A 16164-nucleotide genomic window follows, 5' to 3' on the forward strand; every position below is an offset into this window, starting at 1 on the left:
TCTTTATCTCCTGGCAACATCTCCCAGCTCATACATGCCAGGCTAGCATTCTCCTACTGAATGACACTGGGCTAGAGAGATGGCTCAGCGGTTAAGAGTTCTTCCAGAGGTCCTGAGTTCAATTCCCAGCAACCACATGGTAGCACACAACCATCTGTAATAGGATCTGATGCACTCTTCTGGTGTGTCTGAAGACAGCTACAGTGTACTCATTTACATATATATATACATATATATATATATATATTTGATTTTTTTCGAGACAGGGTTTCTCTGTGTAGCCCTGGCTGTCCTGGAACTCACTCTGTAGGCCAGGCTGGCCTTGAACTCAGAAATCCCCCTGCCTCTGCCTCCCAGAGTGCTGGGATTACAGGCGTGTGCTACCACCGCCCGGCAATTTTTAAAAAAAGAAAAAAGAGTTCTATAGTTTTAACCATTCTCCTATCCATTGAGCAGCAATCGATACATTAGGAAAGGGAAGTCTCAGGCTCATTCTTTCACATGCCATTAGCCAATCTTCACAGGCCGTGTAGAAAGGACTATCTCCATCCCACCACTGAATGGCTTTGAAACCACTCAAATATCATTTGACCAGATGTCCTAATTAGCTTCTTCTGTCACCTGACACAACCTAGAGATTCAAATAGTATTACTCAGGTCAAATTGCCTATGGCCAATACAGTAAGGAATTGTCTGACAAATGATTAATGTAAAAGGAATCAGCACACAGTGGGTAGCACCAACCCTAAACTGGTAAATCTAGCCTGGATAAGAGGCCAGGCAGTGGTGGCATAGGCCTGTAATCCCAGCACTTGGGAGGCAGAGACAGGCAGATTTCTGAGTTTGAGGCCAGCCTGGTCTACAGAGTAAGTTCCAGGACAGCCAGGGCTATACAGAGAAACCCTGTTTCGAAAAACCAAAAACAAACAAACAAACAAAAAAAAAAAGAAAGAAAGAAAAAAGAAAGCTAGCTGAAGCTAAGTATGAGTAATCATGGGAGACAGAGGCAGACAGATCTCTGTGAGTTTGGGGCCAGCTACATCGATCTACATAGTAAGTTGCGGGTTATCCAGAGCTGCATAGTTAAGTCCTTCCTGCCCCGCCCCCCCCAAAGTCAGCTGACCATTAGCAAATGACAATTCCTATATGGATTCTGCTTCAAGTCCCTGCCCTGACTTCCATCAGTGACAGACTATATGTCCTGAAAGTGTTAGTCAAATAAACCCTTTCTTCTCCATGTAGCTTTTGGTATTTTATCACATGTAACAGAATGACTCTAGGATACCAGTTTTATAAGATTTCCTTCTGGGTTCCTTACTTCTTCCCAACGTCAAAGAATAAAGAACAGAATCAACTGTAGGCCTGTGCGGGGCTGTAAGCCAGCCCTCGGAGCTGAGACAGGACTGAAAGTTCAAAAAAAGTGTGAATCACACGGCAGGTTCAGGCTATAGTTTTAAAAACAACAACAAAATTCTAGGGCAGGACATGTAGCCTTTCACCTGATCCAATCACTGTGTTTCTGCTTCTGTTTGCTTGGTATCTCTCAATATGTATTTCTGAACCACTAACCATTGTCCTATCACCTGCTAGAAATCCTGACCATTTGTATCCCAGGAATAAAGGTTCCCCTACAAAATCACACTGCCATCGTCGCCTAAGAGAACAGTCAGGATCCCAGACAGAGGCACTAGCAATTCCACTTCATGGTATATTCCTAAAAGAACCCAAAGTAGTGTATGCAGTGGGATCTTACTTTTCCCTATCAGAAAATAAGGTTCTTAAGCACACTATATACGATACAGACAGATGTACCTTGAGATGCCTGTAACCGCCACCTCCAAGGGATCTGATGCCTACTCCTGGCCTCCATGGATATCTCTACAGACACACCCATCATAAAAGAAAACTGTTCATGTATGAAGTTAGAAAAAAAGCTCCTCCTATCAGCAGTTTTTTTCCACAGGAGAACATTGATGTTTGGACTGGTCAATTTTTTATCATGAGGACGAATCTGTGAGTCAACAGCAGCATCTGGAGGCCACGGTCGATCAGAAATAGTCAAAAGTCATCTGGGTCTGACACAGGCTTATAATCCCAGACTCAGTTTCCAATACCACAAAATGAATATACATTAAAAAGGGAGAGAACAGAGAGGAAGGTTCCACGGTTAAGTGCACACTGCTCTTACAGGACTCAAACTTCAGTTCCTAGCACACTCGGGGCGGCACATAACCAACCACCTATAACTAGTGATAAAGGATCTGACAGCTCCAACCTCCATGGGCACCAACCCCCATGTGTTCACACTCATACACACACACCTACCTTTAACGTAATTTATGAAAGAGTAAAAAGCACAAAGAAGCTGGGGGTGTTTCTGAAAAGCAGAACACTCGTCTAGCATGTCAAGGTCCTAGGTTCCATGTAGCATCACAGAAGAAGCAGGGGTTGGCGGAAAGGAACTGACAAATGTCGCTCAGGGGAGGCCAGTCTTTCTTTGCGCAAAATCGCTTCCTCCATTGCTATTGGAAAATGTCTGCTGACAGCCCTGAAGCTCACAGGTCCCCGTGCCCCAACGGCCTTGGTACTTACTGCTCCCACCACACACACACACCACAAGGATGGGGCTCTAAGCCGTGACCCCAGGAAGCATTTCCTCCCCATGCGGGACCCCAAAGCACAGACAAGATGGAAGATCCCATCTTCATGATCTGAGTTCATGTTTTCCTTCCATCTAGGAATCCTGGCAGAGTCAAATCAAGTGAGCTTCACAACAGTTTAACAAAACTCTTTAATAAAATTCATAAAAATGCATCTTAAAGAGAACAGTTTCAATTGTTTACCTTTTCCAACCCCCACAAAATACAAAATTATCAGCACCCACACACATACACTCAAATTACATACAAAGGACACTCTATCAACATTACACGATTAAACTACAGAGAAATCAACAGTTCTCACAGTTGATTGTGGTCATTGTTTTCTTCCAAAAATTAGGTAAGTATACAGCACTTTGAATGAAATTCTCTCCAGTGGTTATGAAAAAGCTGAGATTTGCATTTTGGATTTTTGGTTTTTTTGAGGCAGGGTTTCTCTGTGTAGCCCTGGCTGTCCTGGAACTCACTCGGTAGACCAGGCTGGCCTTGAACTCAGAAATCCGCCTGCCTCTGCCTCCCAGAGTGCTGGGATTACAGGCATGCACCACCACCACCTGGTGAGATTAGCATTTTGAATGAAAGAAAAAAAAAGTCTCAAGGCTCAGGCCTCCTTTTTCCCATTAGAACAATGTTTCCTTCCTGCTTCCTGAGAAAATGCACAATTTGTAATATGGTCAGTTTTCTTGTTTGGTTTTCAGAGACAGAGTTTCTCTGTGTAGCCCTGGCTGTCCTAGAATTCGCTTACTAGTCCATGCTGGCCTTGAACTCAGGGAGATCCAACTGCCTCTGCCTGCTGGGATTAAAAATGTGTGGACCACATCCAGCATATTCTCAGTTTTCTATACTTAGAACTGAGCAACGTGGGTCTAAATCAACCAGCACTTCCTGTAACTATCATGAAAAGTAGGCACAGGAGGGTACAGTAGGAGGTGCCTACTGGGCTTTAGGAATACATGGTCAAAAATTCCAGCTGGGAAACACTGATTGAGATACCCCTATTTTCCAGAAATTTTGTGGGGAAAAGAGGCCTAGCCATCTGTGCACCCTCACCATCAGTGTGCCAACTGGCCAGGTTCACTGGCATGCTCTTGTCCCCATCTTTGGTGGTGGCACTCTAGTCTCTCTCAGAGAACACTATTCTTTAGTGTTGGTTTGAAAGAAACACAAGAAACCAAGCGGTGCCCGGAAACCTCCCTGCGGGTTCCAAATCACAGCACTGGGTAGAAAAATCAAAGCAACATATCTGAGAGTGTTTAGCATGCGTAGCAGTCCCTTATTCTGTTCTGCCCCAGACACACAGGAACAAGTAATGCCACTGCAAGTGAGTTCTCTGGATAAATGACAGAACACTATGGCGATTAGAATATAGAACGCACGCAAACATGGTAATGAGGGAAAGTACACAATGGAAAAAAATTAGTAAGGGGTAAAGGACTTGGGGCTGTGTGTCTAGAGCAGAACATAGCTTAAAGAAAAAAAAAGGGAAAAGGGAAAAAAAAGGCGCAGCTCATATCCCAGCACTGTTAAAAAAACAATTTTCAACAATCAGTGAAAACCGTCCTAACACAGACAGACTGGTAGGAGAGCGGGACCACTATGCAATCTGCACACTTCTCAGATCAGTCTCTTTTCTACAAACTCAGGGAAGGAGCTGAAAGACCACTGACACACCGACATCACTAGTCTGCATCTCCCACGGTGCCACACGGGGCGACTTGCTGGTCCCCCTAGTCGTCCTCGCCACCACCATACATGTCCGCCAGCTTCTTGAATCGGTTGCCCCACTCATTCAGATAATCGTAGTCCTGGTCCTGATCCGACTCGGAGGAGTTCAGCGAGCTCAGGCTAGCAGCTTCGGAACCACTACCCTCGTAGTCGAACACCAACAGAGAGTCATAAGGGGGCGCCGTGGGGTCACTGTCGGCTGCCTTCAGGTTCTAAAGGAAGAGCACCATACTTATCACTATACATTGGAGGCAAGCAATGCCCAAAACATATGCGAAAAGGTAACCAGGGAGTAGTTAACCCCTTCAAGGTACAACAAACACACACACACACACACACACACACACACCAGCACACAAGGACAAGTCACGATACCAGGCTGGCCAAAAGCCAAAAGCAATGAGCGTAATCATACTAATACATATGGATAACAATTCAGCCCAGGAAATCCTCAAAGGATAAATGACAAATTGTCATTGTTTAATGTTAATTCTGAGGGGTGAAGCTGGGGGATCAATAATTCAGAGTCATCCTCTATTACATAGGTCACAGTCAACCTGGTCTACATTGGGAGTTGGTCCTCAGTTGGAACAATTTGAAAGGAATAGGAGAAGTGGCCTTGTTGGAGGAGGTGTGTTACTGAGGCCAGACTTGAGGGTGGTTTTTTTCTGTTTTTTTTTTTTGTTTGTTTGTTTGTTTTTCTTCTTCTTTTTTTTTTTTTTTGGAGACAGTGTTTTTCTATGTACTTCCTGGCCATCCTGGAACTCCCACTGTAGATCAGAGAGATATACCTGATGCCCAAGTGTAAGGATTAAAGGCGTGGCCTAGGCTTGAGGCTTTAAAAGGCCAATCATTTCCAATTAGCTCTCGCGGTACTCTCTGCCTCTTTCTGCTTCCGGTTTGCAGATCAAAACACGAGCTCGCAGCTCCTGCCCTGGCTGTGTATGTCTGCCTGCTGCCAGGCTCCCTGCCACAAGCATCACGGGCTCTAACCTTCCAAAGCCCCAGATTAGACTCCTTATTCTGTAAGCTGCCTTGGTATCTTAGCACAGCAATAAAAATGTAACTAATACTGGGCAGTGGAGCCCAGGTTCTTAATCCCAGCACTTGGGAGGCAGCGGCAGGTGTAGCTCTGAGATTGAAGACAGCCTTGTCTACAAAGAGAGTTCTAGGATAGCCAGGGCGACACGGAGAAACCCTCTCTTGAAAAATAAAAATTAAAAAAAAAAAAAAAGAAAGAAAAAGAAAAGAAAAAGGAACATAACTAAGACACCCCAGTAGTGGAGAGGATGGTAGAAGAGTTTATGTATAAATATATATATTTATATATACTTCTATATATAATTTTTTTAACAGACTAGACGGTTATCTGCTTAAGCTTTTTGATTAGAGCTGAACATATTTCTGACACATATAATAATACTTGAGTATGCTACTTGATGAATGCTATTTTTATGGGCCTTGGGTAAACTGGGAAACATCGTGTGTGCTATGTATAGCGTGTATTTGTGCGCACATATGTGTGCACATGTGTATGTGAAAACCCAAGGTTGACAATATCACGGCTCTTCCTCAACATTTCTTCACCTTATTTACTGAGACAAGGTCTCTCAACAGAACCTAGAGCTTGCTGATTCAGGATGGTCTAGTCTGAACACTAGAAAGAGAAAGGCCACCATGCCCGCTCAGCATTTATGTTGGTGCCTCAGACCCAAACTCCAGTCCTCAGCTGGCTGAGAGGTTGCTTCATCTACCTACTGAGTGACCTCTGGCTCCCTATGACACTCCCCCAAACAGCTGTAACGAATGCAGGGAACTCTTACAAAGTAAATTTGCTTTTTAACGCCTTTTAGGTCTACTAAATCTTTGCAAGTAGATTTTCTTTTGTCTCGGGGGACATAGGCACAGTAAGACAACAATTCAAAGGCTCTCCTCATTTGGAATGTTTTTCTCCTTGGTTCTGAGTTAAGAGATGCACTGTGCCTTGGCTCATAGCTTTGCTTACTTACTTCATCGATGAAGTTCCCGATCTCATCAGGATTGGCCGGACGGGGACGATACTGGGGCACGCTCATGAGGGTGGGAGCCACATCATTTCGAGTCACTTCGGGACGGGCATCCAGGCCCCTGTGCAGCTGGCTCAAATCAAAGTCCTAGAGAGAAGAACAGGGCATGTTTCATGGCCTCGTAGACCATGCTGAAGGACAAAGCCAAGTGAACCCCAAGTGCTCAAATGCATATGAAATGGCATCTTCCAACTGAAACGTCTCCTAACACAAACTGAAAGAGAAAGGAGCCCTTGGGGAGTGCATGAACTCAAGCTATTGAGTCTTACTCCTTTCCCGGGACAGGATTAGCAGGTAATCACTTGGCAAAAGCTTGGTAATCACTTGGCAAAAGCTTAGTCCTCCCCACCACAGCTGATGCAAGTAGTGTCCTGCCCGTTAAGAACTGGCTGTGGCTGGGCGGTAGTGCACAGTTGTAATCCTAGCACTCTGGGAGGCAGAGGCAGGAGGATTTCTGAGTTCGAGGCCAGCCTGGTCTACAAAGTGAGCTCTAGGACAACCAGGGCTATACAGAGAAACCCTGTCTTGAAAAAAACAAATCCAAAAAACCAAAAAAACAAAAGGAACTGGCTGTGTCATGGGAGGGCTCTCAAGCAATAAGACAGGGTGCTTATTGCAACTCACACGAGGCTCCCATGCATCAGCCCTGAGCACAGGCTGCAGCTTAGGCTTCATCACAGCTCTGCCTGACTGGGAGAGCCCTCACTGACGGACAGATGTTGTGAGCCTCAATGGAATCCATCAACACGGCAGAAAACACAAGAGTGTCTGGGGGAAGAAACTTGAATTCTTGTGACCAGAGTTCTGTGCTCCATAGAGAGCAGTACAGCAGGGTGATGACTGACATAGTACAATCAGGCTAAAAGTTCTCCATTTTTAAAACCCACCTGGTCTTCTTCTCCACCTCCTTCCTCATCATAGTAATACACATTGTCCCGGGTATCATCATCCGGTGGCAGCAGGGGCTCTTTGACCACCGTTCTCCTCCGTAGAAACAGCAGGAGCAGCAGGATCAGAACTGGAGACAAGGAAGGAAGGAAGGAAAGCAGGAAGATTGATGAAAGAGAGAGAAAGACCAGAGGAAGCAACCGTCCTGGAACGCCACAGCCTTACAGCACCAAGCAGGAGGGTCGCCAGCTGAATGAGGTCTATCTCATGTCCAGCTAGATGAGATGATTTCTCAAGATACAGTACAACAACAACAACAACAAAAAATAAACAAGTTTGACATCTGGCTCGTGATACCTCTTCTGCTTCAAATGTCAATAAACCAAAAAAATAAAACAAAACAAAACAAAAAAAAAAAAACAAAACAAAAAAAAAAAAACCCAAACCAAAACAAAACAAAAACCCCAGTTTTTGATCATTGAAATCCTCAGGGCATTGGCACCAAGCCCAGGACTCCCTATAGGTACAATCAGACCAAGGACCACGGACAGAAGGGACAGATTCCCTCCAAGCATCTCCATTCTCCTTCATCTTTCCAGCCACGGACACCATGCCTCGCTCACTGACCCTCCATATCTCCACTGTCTCCCAAGCATGTGACGGGCTCACAGTCACCCAGGTAAGAGCAAGCGCTCCCAGGCCGCCTTCTAATTTGGCATGGCTACATCTGGGTCAATGAGATGTGACATCCACAACTTGCAGTTTGGCGGCCTCTGCTTCCTCTTTCATCTGCCGCTAAATGGAATGCGGAGGTGACCAGAGCTGCCGGTCTTGCAGTGCGCCGTGGGTAACCTTGGCGACAGCTCGGCATCGCTTGGCGACTGGTCTAAAATGAAGCCACTGAGAAGCCTCACCAGGAATCCTGGGTCTGAAGTCCCGCTTTACTGAGGGACACAGGAGACTTACACACGCTCCATCTAGGAGGGCACAAAGAAGGACCCTGCGCCCCACTCAACCTTGGTATCAGTCTATTCTGTACCCCAACCAAAAGCCCCTCCTAGGAGATGGTCCTTTTCGGAGGCTGCGGGCTTCAGCACCCGCCACCGGCACTTACTCAGCAGGGCCAGGATCCCTCCAAGGATTCCGAGGATGGCAGGAACTTGCAATCCCGCTTCCACGGAACCCGCCTTCATGCAGTTGTTGACAGTCCCTTCGCAGTCACACACGTGGACGTCCAACGTGGTCACCTGGTCTTTGTTCTGGTTATCCATGAGCTTAAGACTGATTTTGTATTCACCAATCTCCAAGTCCTTTCTCGGTTGCAAAATGAGAGATTCTTGGGCTGGGGAAAGGAAAACAAAGGGACAATGAGACCAGGGGAGGGGACAGAACAAAAAACTTAGTACATTGAAATGTTCAGGGAACTGAAGTGGGGGACATCAGTGCTGGAGGAAGGAACTGCTTGGGGCTCATGCTACCGCATAAGTATGTCTCAGAGGAAAAGGAGCATGCGTGCACAAATGCAGACGGAACTGGGCCAAATATCAAAGGGAAGGGTGAAGCAGGACAGGGAAAGCCTCTCTAAAGACAGCCCATCTTCACACCTGCGTCATTATACTCGATGGTCCAGTTGACGCTGGCCCCGTGGGTTAGCTCAGCGGTGAAGGGGGAGGTGTTGGGGGGAAGGTCTGGATCCACGATGGTGATGATATGGGGCTGTGGGTTCCTCTGGCAGAACTGCATGTTCCGAGGCTCTGGGATGGGGGCGTTGTCGTTGACGTCTAACAGGACCAGGAGAAGCGTCCCCGTGCCGGTGGCAATGGGTGAGCCTAAGGGAAAAACAGAAAGGGTGTCACAGCTTGAGGATTGTGCCACCTTCCAGCAAGCCAAATTCTGACTTACTTGTCTGTGACGCCCTCAGCAGGTGCCACGCTAACCACAGACACTCTGTCCTTGTCTCTGCTTTCTGACAAGCCTACTGCACGCTGTGAGCAATGTCTTACGTTATTTCTCATTTCAAAGTTAGCTTTCTTCTTCTCTTCCTAGTATATTTCATACATTTCAATTCGGGAGTTTATTATTTTGTTGTGACTGTCATATGTTTGTTTTTTTGAAACAAAGTCTTAGCATGTTGCCTTTGGAATTACAATCATCCTGCCTCAACCTCCTAGCACCACGCCTACCTGCATGCCTCTAGGCTTTCCGCCATGATGATAATGCACTGAACCTCTGAAACTCTAAGACAGCCCCAAATAAGTGTTTTCCTTTGTTAAGAGTTGCCTTGGGGGCTGGAGAGATGGCTCAGTGGTGAAGAGCACTGACAGCTCTTCTAGAGGTCCTGAGTTTAATTCCCAACAACCACATGGTAGCTCACTGCCATCTGTAATGGGATCTGACGCCCTCTTCTGGTGTGCCTGAAGACAGTGACAGTGTACTCACATACATAAAATAAATAATAAATAAATCTTAAAAAAAAATAAGAGTTGCCTTGCTCATGGTGTCTCTTTACAGAAATGAAACCCTAAGACACACATAAAATTCAAAATAAAAGAGAAAAAATTTACACACATAAAATTCAAAATAAAAGAGAAAAAAATTGAACATTATAAGAATTAAGTAATGAGCCTGGGGGTGGGGTGTGGCGCACGCCTGTAATCCCAGCACTCTGAGAGGCAGGTGGATTTCTGAGTTCAAGGCCAGCCTGGTCTACAGAGTGAGTTCCAGGACAGCCAGGGCTACACAGAGAAACCCTGTCTCGAAAAAAAACCAAAAGCCAAAAAAAACCCAAAAAATAAAAACAAAGAAAAACCCCCAAAACAAAACAAACAAAAAAAGACTTAATAGTAAGTTCTCAACCGCAAACCTGAGATACAAAGCCAAGCTCCTGTAGGAAGGAGTGAGATTCAAGTGCAAAAAGGGACAAGAAGTCTACTTGATCTAAAGTTTGGAACTCTGTTACCAAATTCTGCATGTTATAATTGTTTGTTATGGATAAAAGAAAAGGAATGAAATCCCTTCCCCCCAATAAGGCAGAGGGACAAGCAAGCTGGAGAGTGACGGAGCCCAGGCCACAGTGGGGATGAGACCACAAGGTGTCCATACCGTCATCTGTGGCGATGATGAGAGCTGTATATGTGCTGTTCTTCACATGCTCCATGTCTTCCCTGTCCATCTCAGCCCGGGTGAAAATGGCACCAGTCTCTGGGTTAATCTCCAGCCAGTTGGCAGTGTCCCTCCAGATCCGATACCTGAGGACACAAACTCTGGGTTAGAGTAGGAATGGCAAACACAAAGGAACTGAGGAGGGTCTCCAGTCCTTTTCACTTGTTATACAGTTACCCTCTAAATATATATACACCCATATATATTACATATAGTAATTTTATCTGTGTGTGTGTGTGTGTGTGCACCTGAGTTGTATATATGTGCACCACATAGTGCAAGAGGTTAGAAGAGGTATCAGATCCCCAGGAGCTGGAGTTACAGATGGTTATGAGCCTCCATGTTGGTGTTGAGAATTGAACTCCAGTGCTTTAGTAAAAAATGTGGTACGTGAGGTGTGGTGTGGGTGTGGCTCAGTGGGTAAAGGCACTTACTGCCAAGCCTGACAACTTGAGTTTGATACCTGGGACCTGGGACCCATTGGCTGCCCACCTAATGGCAAATCTTCAGTGAAACTCCAGCCCCCTTATCGTGGACATATAAATCAGAATGTATTATCATTACACGACAAATAGCTACATTTATATTTACATAAGTGAATATATAAATTATGTATTAAAAGACCAAAGTGGTCAGCCCTGGTGACAAATGCCTTTAGTCCCAGAACTAGGGAGGTAGAGGAAGAAGGATCTCTGTGAGTTTGAGGCCAACCTTGTCTACAATGCAAGTTCCAGAATAGTGAGGACTACAGTTGAGACCCTGTCTCAAAAAAAAGTATAAATGCAAACCAACACCCACTCAAAAGTGGCCACTGAAAGCGATTCTACTCACGTGATCTTCTGTTCCATGAATGTGTCCGGTTCTCGAGCGGTATAAGCTGTGATTTCCAGACCCACGCCTAAGTCTTCAGGCACTTCGACTCTCTTCTCCGCAGGCACAAAAATGGGAGCTTCATTCACGTCTATCACATCCACCGTGACAGTGGCTGTGGAAATGACAAGAGACCCCTCAAAGGGTTCCTTATTCTCCACTGTCACATGCAGAATGTACTGCTGCTTGGCCTCAAAATCCAAGCCCTAGAGAGCAGGAGAAAAAAAACTTAAAACCAAAATACCACAGATTAGATGTGTGGCTCAGTGGGAGAGCACCTGCCCAGCATGCTTAAGGCCCTGTGTTCCTCTACCACTGCCATAGAACAAATGTGTGAGCTTAAAAAATGGCTAGTCAGGCTGGAGAGATGGCTCAGTGGTTAAGAGCACTGACTGCTCTTCCAGAGGTCAGAGGTCCTGAGTTCAAATCCCAGCAACCATATGGTGGCTCGCAACCATCCATAATAAGATCTGATGCCCTCTTCTGATACGTCTCAAGACAGTTACAGTGTACTCATATATATATATATATATATATATATATATATATATATATATATATATATATATATATATATATATATATATATATGTATATATATATATGGTTAGTTCAATATATATAGTTTAATTTCAGCTACAACCTACAACCTTTGGGGTTTTGTTGTTGTTGCTGTTTTTGCCCCTGAGACAGGGTTTCTCTGTAGCCCTGGCTGTCCTGGAACTCACACTGCAGACCAGGCTGATCTTGAAGTCAGAGATCTATGCACCTCTGGCTCCCAAGTACCGAGATTGAAGGTGCGCACCACCACCAGCAGGCTCAGATATCATTTTTTGGTTGACAGTAGTTCTCAAACGTGGCTGGTCACTTGCTGAAGAGGACATTGAAGCTCTAAAGACACCCCAGGCACCTACTAACTTTTGCTAAATCCACCAATAATTTCTCCCAGCAGTTGTGACCTACCACTTAGGCCGTGGCTCCTCTACAGAGCAACAAATGCTCTTAACCACAGAGCGTCATCTTTCCAGCCCAGGGCTTCTCAGTCTTCCTAATGCTGCCAGCTTTTAATACAGTTCCTCGTGTTGTGGTGACCCCCCACACCCACATACACAGAAAATTATCTTCGTTGCTACTTCATAACTGTATTTTGGCTACTGTTATGAATCATAATATACATATCTATGTTTTCTGGTGGTCTTAGGCCCTGCCCCCAAAGGGGTCATGACTTCAGGTTCTGCTGCCTAGTCTCGGGCTTTAGGATATTTTTCAAAGGAGCTATCTATACTGATCTTACTTCTAACAACAAGCCAGCAAAACAGCCACGAGAGTCTCCACAAGCCCCTTAGGGTCAGTGCCACCCTCAGACTCCCAACCTCTGCCCTGCCAGTGTTGATCCACTCATGAGAAGACATTATGGGACAAGAGACCCTCAGCAGGTAGCACATCAGTCACCAAGCACCATACAGACCTTGGCTGTCTTCAGAATGCCATCATTGGTGTTGGGGTCTGTGATGACAATGAACTGCTGCTCAGGATCGTTGACAACGGTATACACGGCGTTCCATGCTGGAGTGTGGGGGACATCATCATCAGTCACTTTGAGCGTGACGATGTGGGCGTTGACCTCATTCTCAAGTACTTGACCCTGGTACTGAAGAGGAAATGAAAAACAGGGACATTAGTGACAAAATGGCAGCAAGCATAGGCCCAGGACTTAGGCTAAAGGGATGGGGGCCGGACTGAGCCCAACCCTGGAGACGTAGGTGGGATGAGTGAGGTCAAGAGAAGAGCACGAGTCTCCAAGGATGGAGGGAAGAGCCTGGAACAGGCCCTCATTTCCCATCAGTGGACCAACTAGCGGCCCCGAGCGCCCTCTTCTATACACAGCTGAAGTAGCTGTCCAAGACCCTGGCTACAAGCAGCCCCTGTTAGTCCCACTGTCTGCTTGCTGTGATCTGAAGACATGTGGCTCACTTGTCCCACCCCCATCTACTCTTTAGTCTCTATTAGTAAACAAGATACACCAGTTGTCCCTGGGGCCTACTGTGACAGAAGAGAGGAAAAAAGTCAACCCTGCTTTTTGAATCTACACTATTTGAGCCTCTGTTAACTAACTACCCATTATATCAACTTCTAACTCACTCAGTAAAATATGTCTTTTCTTCTAAGGCTAAAAAAAAAGCTGAGCACTGCATTATAAACCTGCCTGTCAATGTGGGACATATATATATATTAGTATGGAATAGAGTTTATTCAGGGCATGAGGAAGGGAGTTCAGGGGGTAGTAGAGGCAGAAAAAGGCAGAGAGAGAGAGAATAGAAAAGCAGAGGCAGGCCATAACCATGTGGAGAGAGGGGGGCAGAGAGTCCAAGAGGGGGTAAGAGAGAGGCTAAGAGAGCAAGAGGCAAGAGAAGCAAGTGGACTATAAAATTTTAATTTGATTAAGTTTTGTGTGCGCATGCGCGCACGTGTGTGTGTGTGTGCGTGTGCGTGTGTATGCGCCTACAGACGGAAGTTCCTTTGTCTAGTTCTTAAAACCTTTTCCTTGAATGCATTGATATTCATTCATTCGATATTTGGCATTTAGCAATTCTTATAAAGCTGGACATGGCATCTTACAGCTGCAACCCAGCATTTAGGAGGCGTGTTGTTGAGCTGGAGGCCTGGATGGCTTACACAGTGAGATCTGGCTCAAATCACCCATCCTAAAATTATATTCCCTATTAAGTTATAAGTTCCACAAACTAAAAAACTTGTCTGTGTTGTGTTGACAGGTCTCCGGTAACACAGGGTTAGAAAATAACTCAGAAAATGTGAAAAATAAGTGAGGCCCACTAATACTATAAAGATGCAGAAGTAAGGACAGGAAGGCACCAGGAGCTTTCAGCGAGACACAATCCCGTGCCAAGGGCCCCAGGAAAAGGACAGAAGGATTTCAAAAAGTGTACCTGCTCCACATGTCGGTTTCTAAGTCTGAAGTTCACATTCACTAACCTGGGGCAGAGTTTTTAAAGGGCTCACCGGGGCACAGAGGCAAAACTTAGCTCGTGAGCAACGAAGAACTTTTCATGGAACAAAGAGGCTGTAGAATTACCGTGATTGGGTTGAAGACGGGAGCGTTGTCATTAACATCCAGGACGGTGATCACGGCTTTTGCTGTTGTGCTCAAGCCGTCTCCTTGAAGGTCAGCAGCCTGAACCACCAGAGTGTATGTCGGGTAACTCTGCAGACACCAAACACATGGAATCAGAGCCCACGCCGTCGGCCACCCCAAACCCAGGGCAGCTTACTGCATAGAGAAAAGTGTTTGACCACGCGCTTGTTGAACTGCCCAGGCTGCCTTTCCCAGGCGCAGAGCCTCTGCACAGAGCTGAGCCGCTCTCACTAACTGACCACTAGGCTCAGCATAGGGTTACACTGTCCATGGGATCTAATGTATGGCCTGCAAGCCCCTCCACCACCCTCCTGAGCCCTGCCTGACCTCTCGGTCCAGGCCGGAAGTGACCACGCTGATGACCCCGGTGTCCCTGTTGACAGTGAACATGTTTTTGTGAGGCAGCTCAGGATCTTGGCTGAGGATGGTGTAGGCGATGGCAGCGTTGTAGGTGTTGACATCATCATCCGCGTCGGTGGCTGAGACCTGCATCACGGAGGTTCCTGCCAAAGGAGAGGAGCCTTGAGTGGGCTGCAGTAGCTACACTGGGGGCTGCTCATGACTCCTCAGAACAACCCTGTTCTAGGAGATAAGCGCACTTTGTCGGGGTTTTTATTTCTAAAATTCTCATCAAGCTACCAATCAATGGGGCATCACATCAAACCAGCCTCGCTCAGGGAACTCAGCTTTCAGTGCCTATAATTCAGGTGTGGTTTGAGGAGGAAAGGAAGATGGTGTTGGCAATAAATTATCTCCATCAAGTCCTTCTCTTAATTATTTTCTTTTCTATCATGTTCCGTTGTGCTTCCACCTCATCCCCCATGGTGGCTTTCGAAGAGCATGTCTGAATGTCAGTGTCACAACCTCAAGTTCTAATCCCATCCTTCAAGGTCTAAAGAACCCAAATGTCCTTCTGGGTACTTGGTTCCTTGAGACTAATTTACCTGGAAGAGCACCTTCTGCAACGAATCCCTCAAAGACCTCCTTGATAAACTCTGGCCTGTTGTCGTTCTGATCTGTCACAGTGATCACGATCTCCATAGGATCCTCCACTGCTTCCCCATTTGATGACACAGCATGTGAAAAGAGCTGCAAGACAGTCGGGTGAGGGTTACTTGGAAGAAGAGCCAGGGTAGGGAGCCTGGCTACAACGGCTCATCTGCCTCTACTCCTTCTACCATGATACCTTCATGTGAGAATCTTCCACACTGTGTGTTGCTTCTTAATGAACTCATGATGAATTAAGTCTCAAAGCTAGGAAATACAACCACCAGACACACAGCCCATTTATCACATACACACTTACGTTAGTTGGGGTAATTTTCCCTCTGGCCATTACAGTCTAATATTTCCCTGAGATTTTTCTATATTTGGCATCTACAGATGATCTCCCTCCTCCCTACATTCACATTGCAACCAAGTCCCAGAAGTAAGCTTTGCTCCCTATACTTATTATCAGAATATATATCATCTAGGTAAGAAATTTCTCACCAAGAACAAGCTGACATTTTTGTTTTTAAAGATTTATCTATTTGGGGCTGGAGAGATGGCTCAGAGGTTAATATCATTGGCTGCTGGTCTACAGGTCCTTTGTTCAATTACTAGCATCCACATGGTGGCTCATAACCACCATGACCTC

General features: G+C 45.8%; 1 protein-coding gene across 3 annotated transcripts in view; it reads right to left on the bottom strand.

Annotated features, from left to right (window-relative positions):
* Positions 1-2772: 2772 nt before the first annotated feature.
* Positions 2773-16164, bottom strand: part of Cdh1 (cadherin 1) — an 81805-nt gene continuing 68413 nt past the window's right edge. For all 3 annotated transcript variants that reach the window (XM_052166124.1, XM_052166123.1, XM_052166122.1), the window contains 11 exons: positions 15470-15614; positions 14853-15028; positions 14466-14594; positions 12840-13022; positions 11333-11577; positions 10442-10587; positions 8944-9168; positions 8454-8681; positions 7339-7469; positions 6395-6538; positions 2773-4597 (listed from right to left, as the gene is read on the bottom strand). In XM_052166124.1, the coding sequence (XP_052022084.1) occupies positions 4388-4597; positions 6395-6538; positions 7339-7469; positions 8454-8681; positions 8944-9168; positions 10442-10587; positions 11333-11577; positions 12840-13022; positions 14466-14594; positions 14853-15028; positions 15470-15614 (1962 nt within the window). In that variant the 3' untranslated portion in view covers positions 2773-4387. The remainder of the gene's footprint in view (positions 4598-6394; positions 6539-7338; positions 7470-8453; positions 8682-8943; positions 9169-10441; positions 10588-11332; positions 11578-12839; positions 13023-14465; positions 14595-14852; positions 15029-15469; positions 15615-16164) is intronic.

Source organism: Apodemus sylvaticus, chromosome 21 (genome assembly GCF_947179515.1).
Source record: "Apodemus sylvaticus chromosome 21, mApoSyl1.1, whole genome shotgun sequence".
NCBI lineage: Eukaryota > Metazoa > Chordata > Mammalia > Rodentia > Muridae > Apodemus > Apodemus sylvaticus.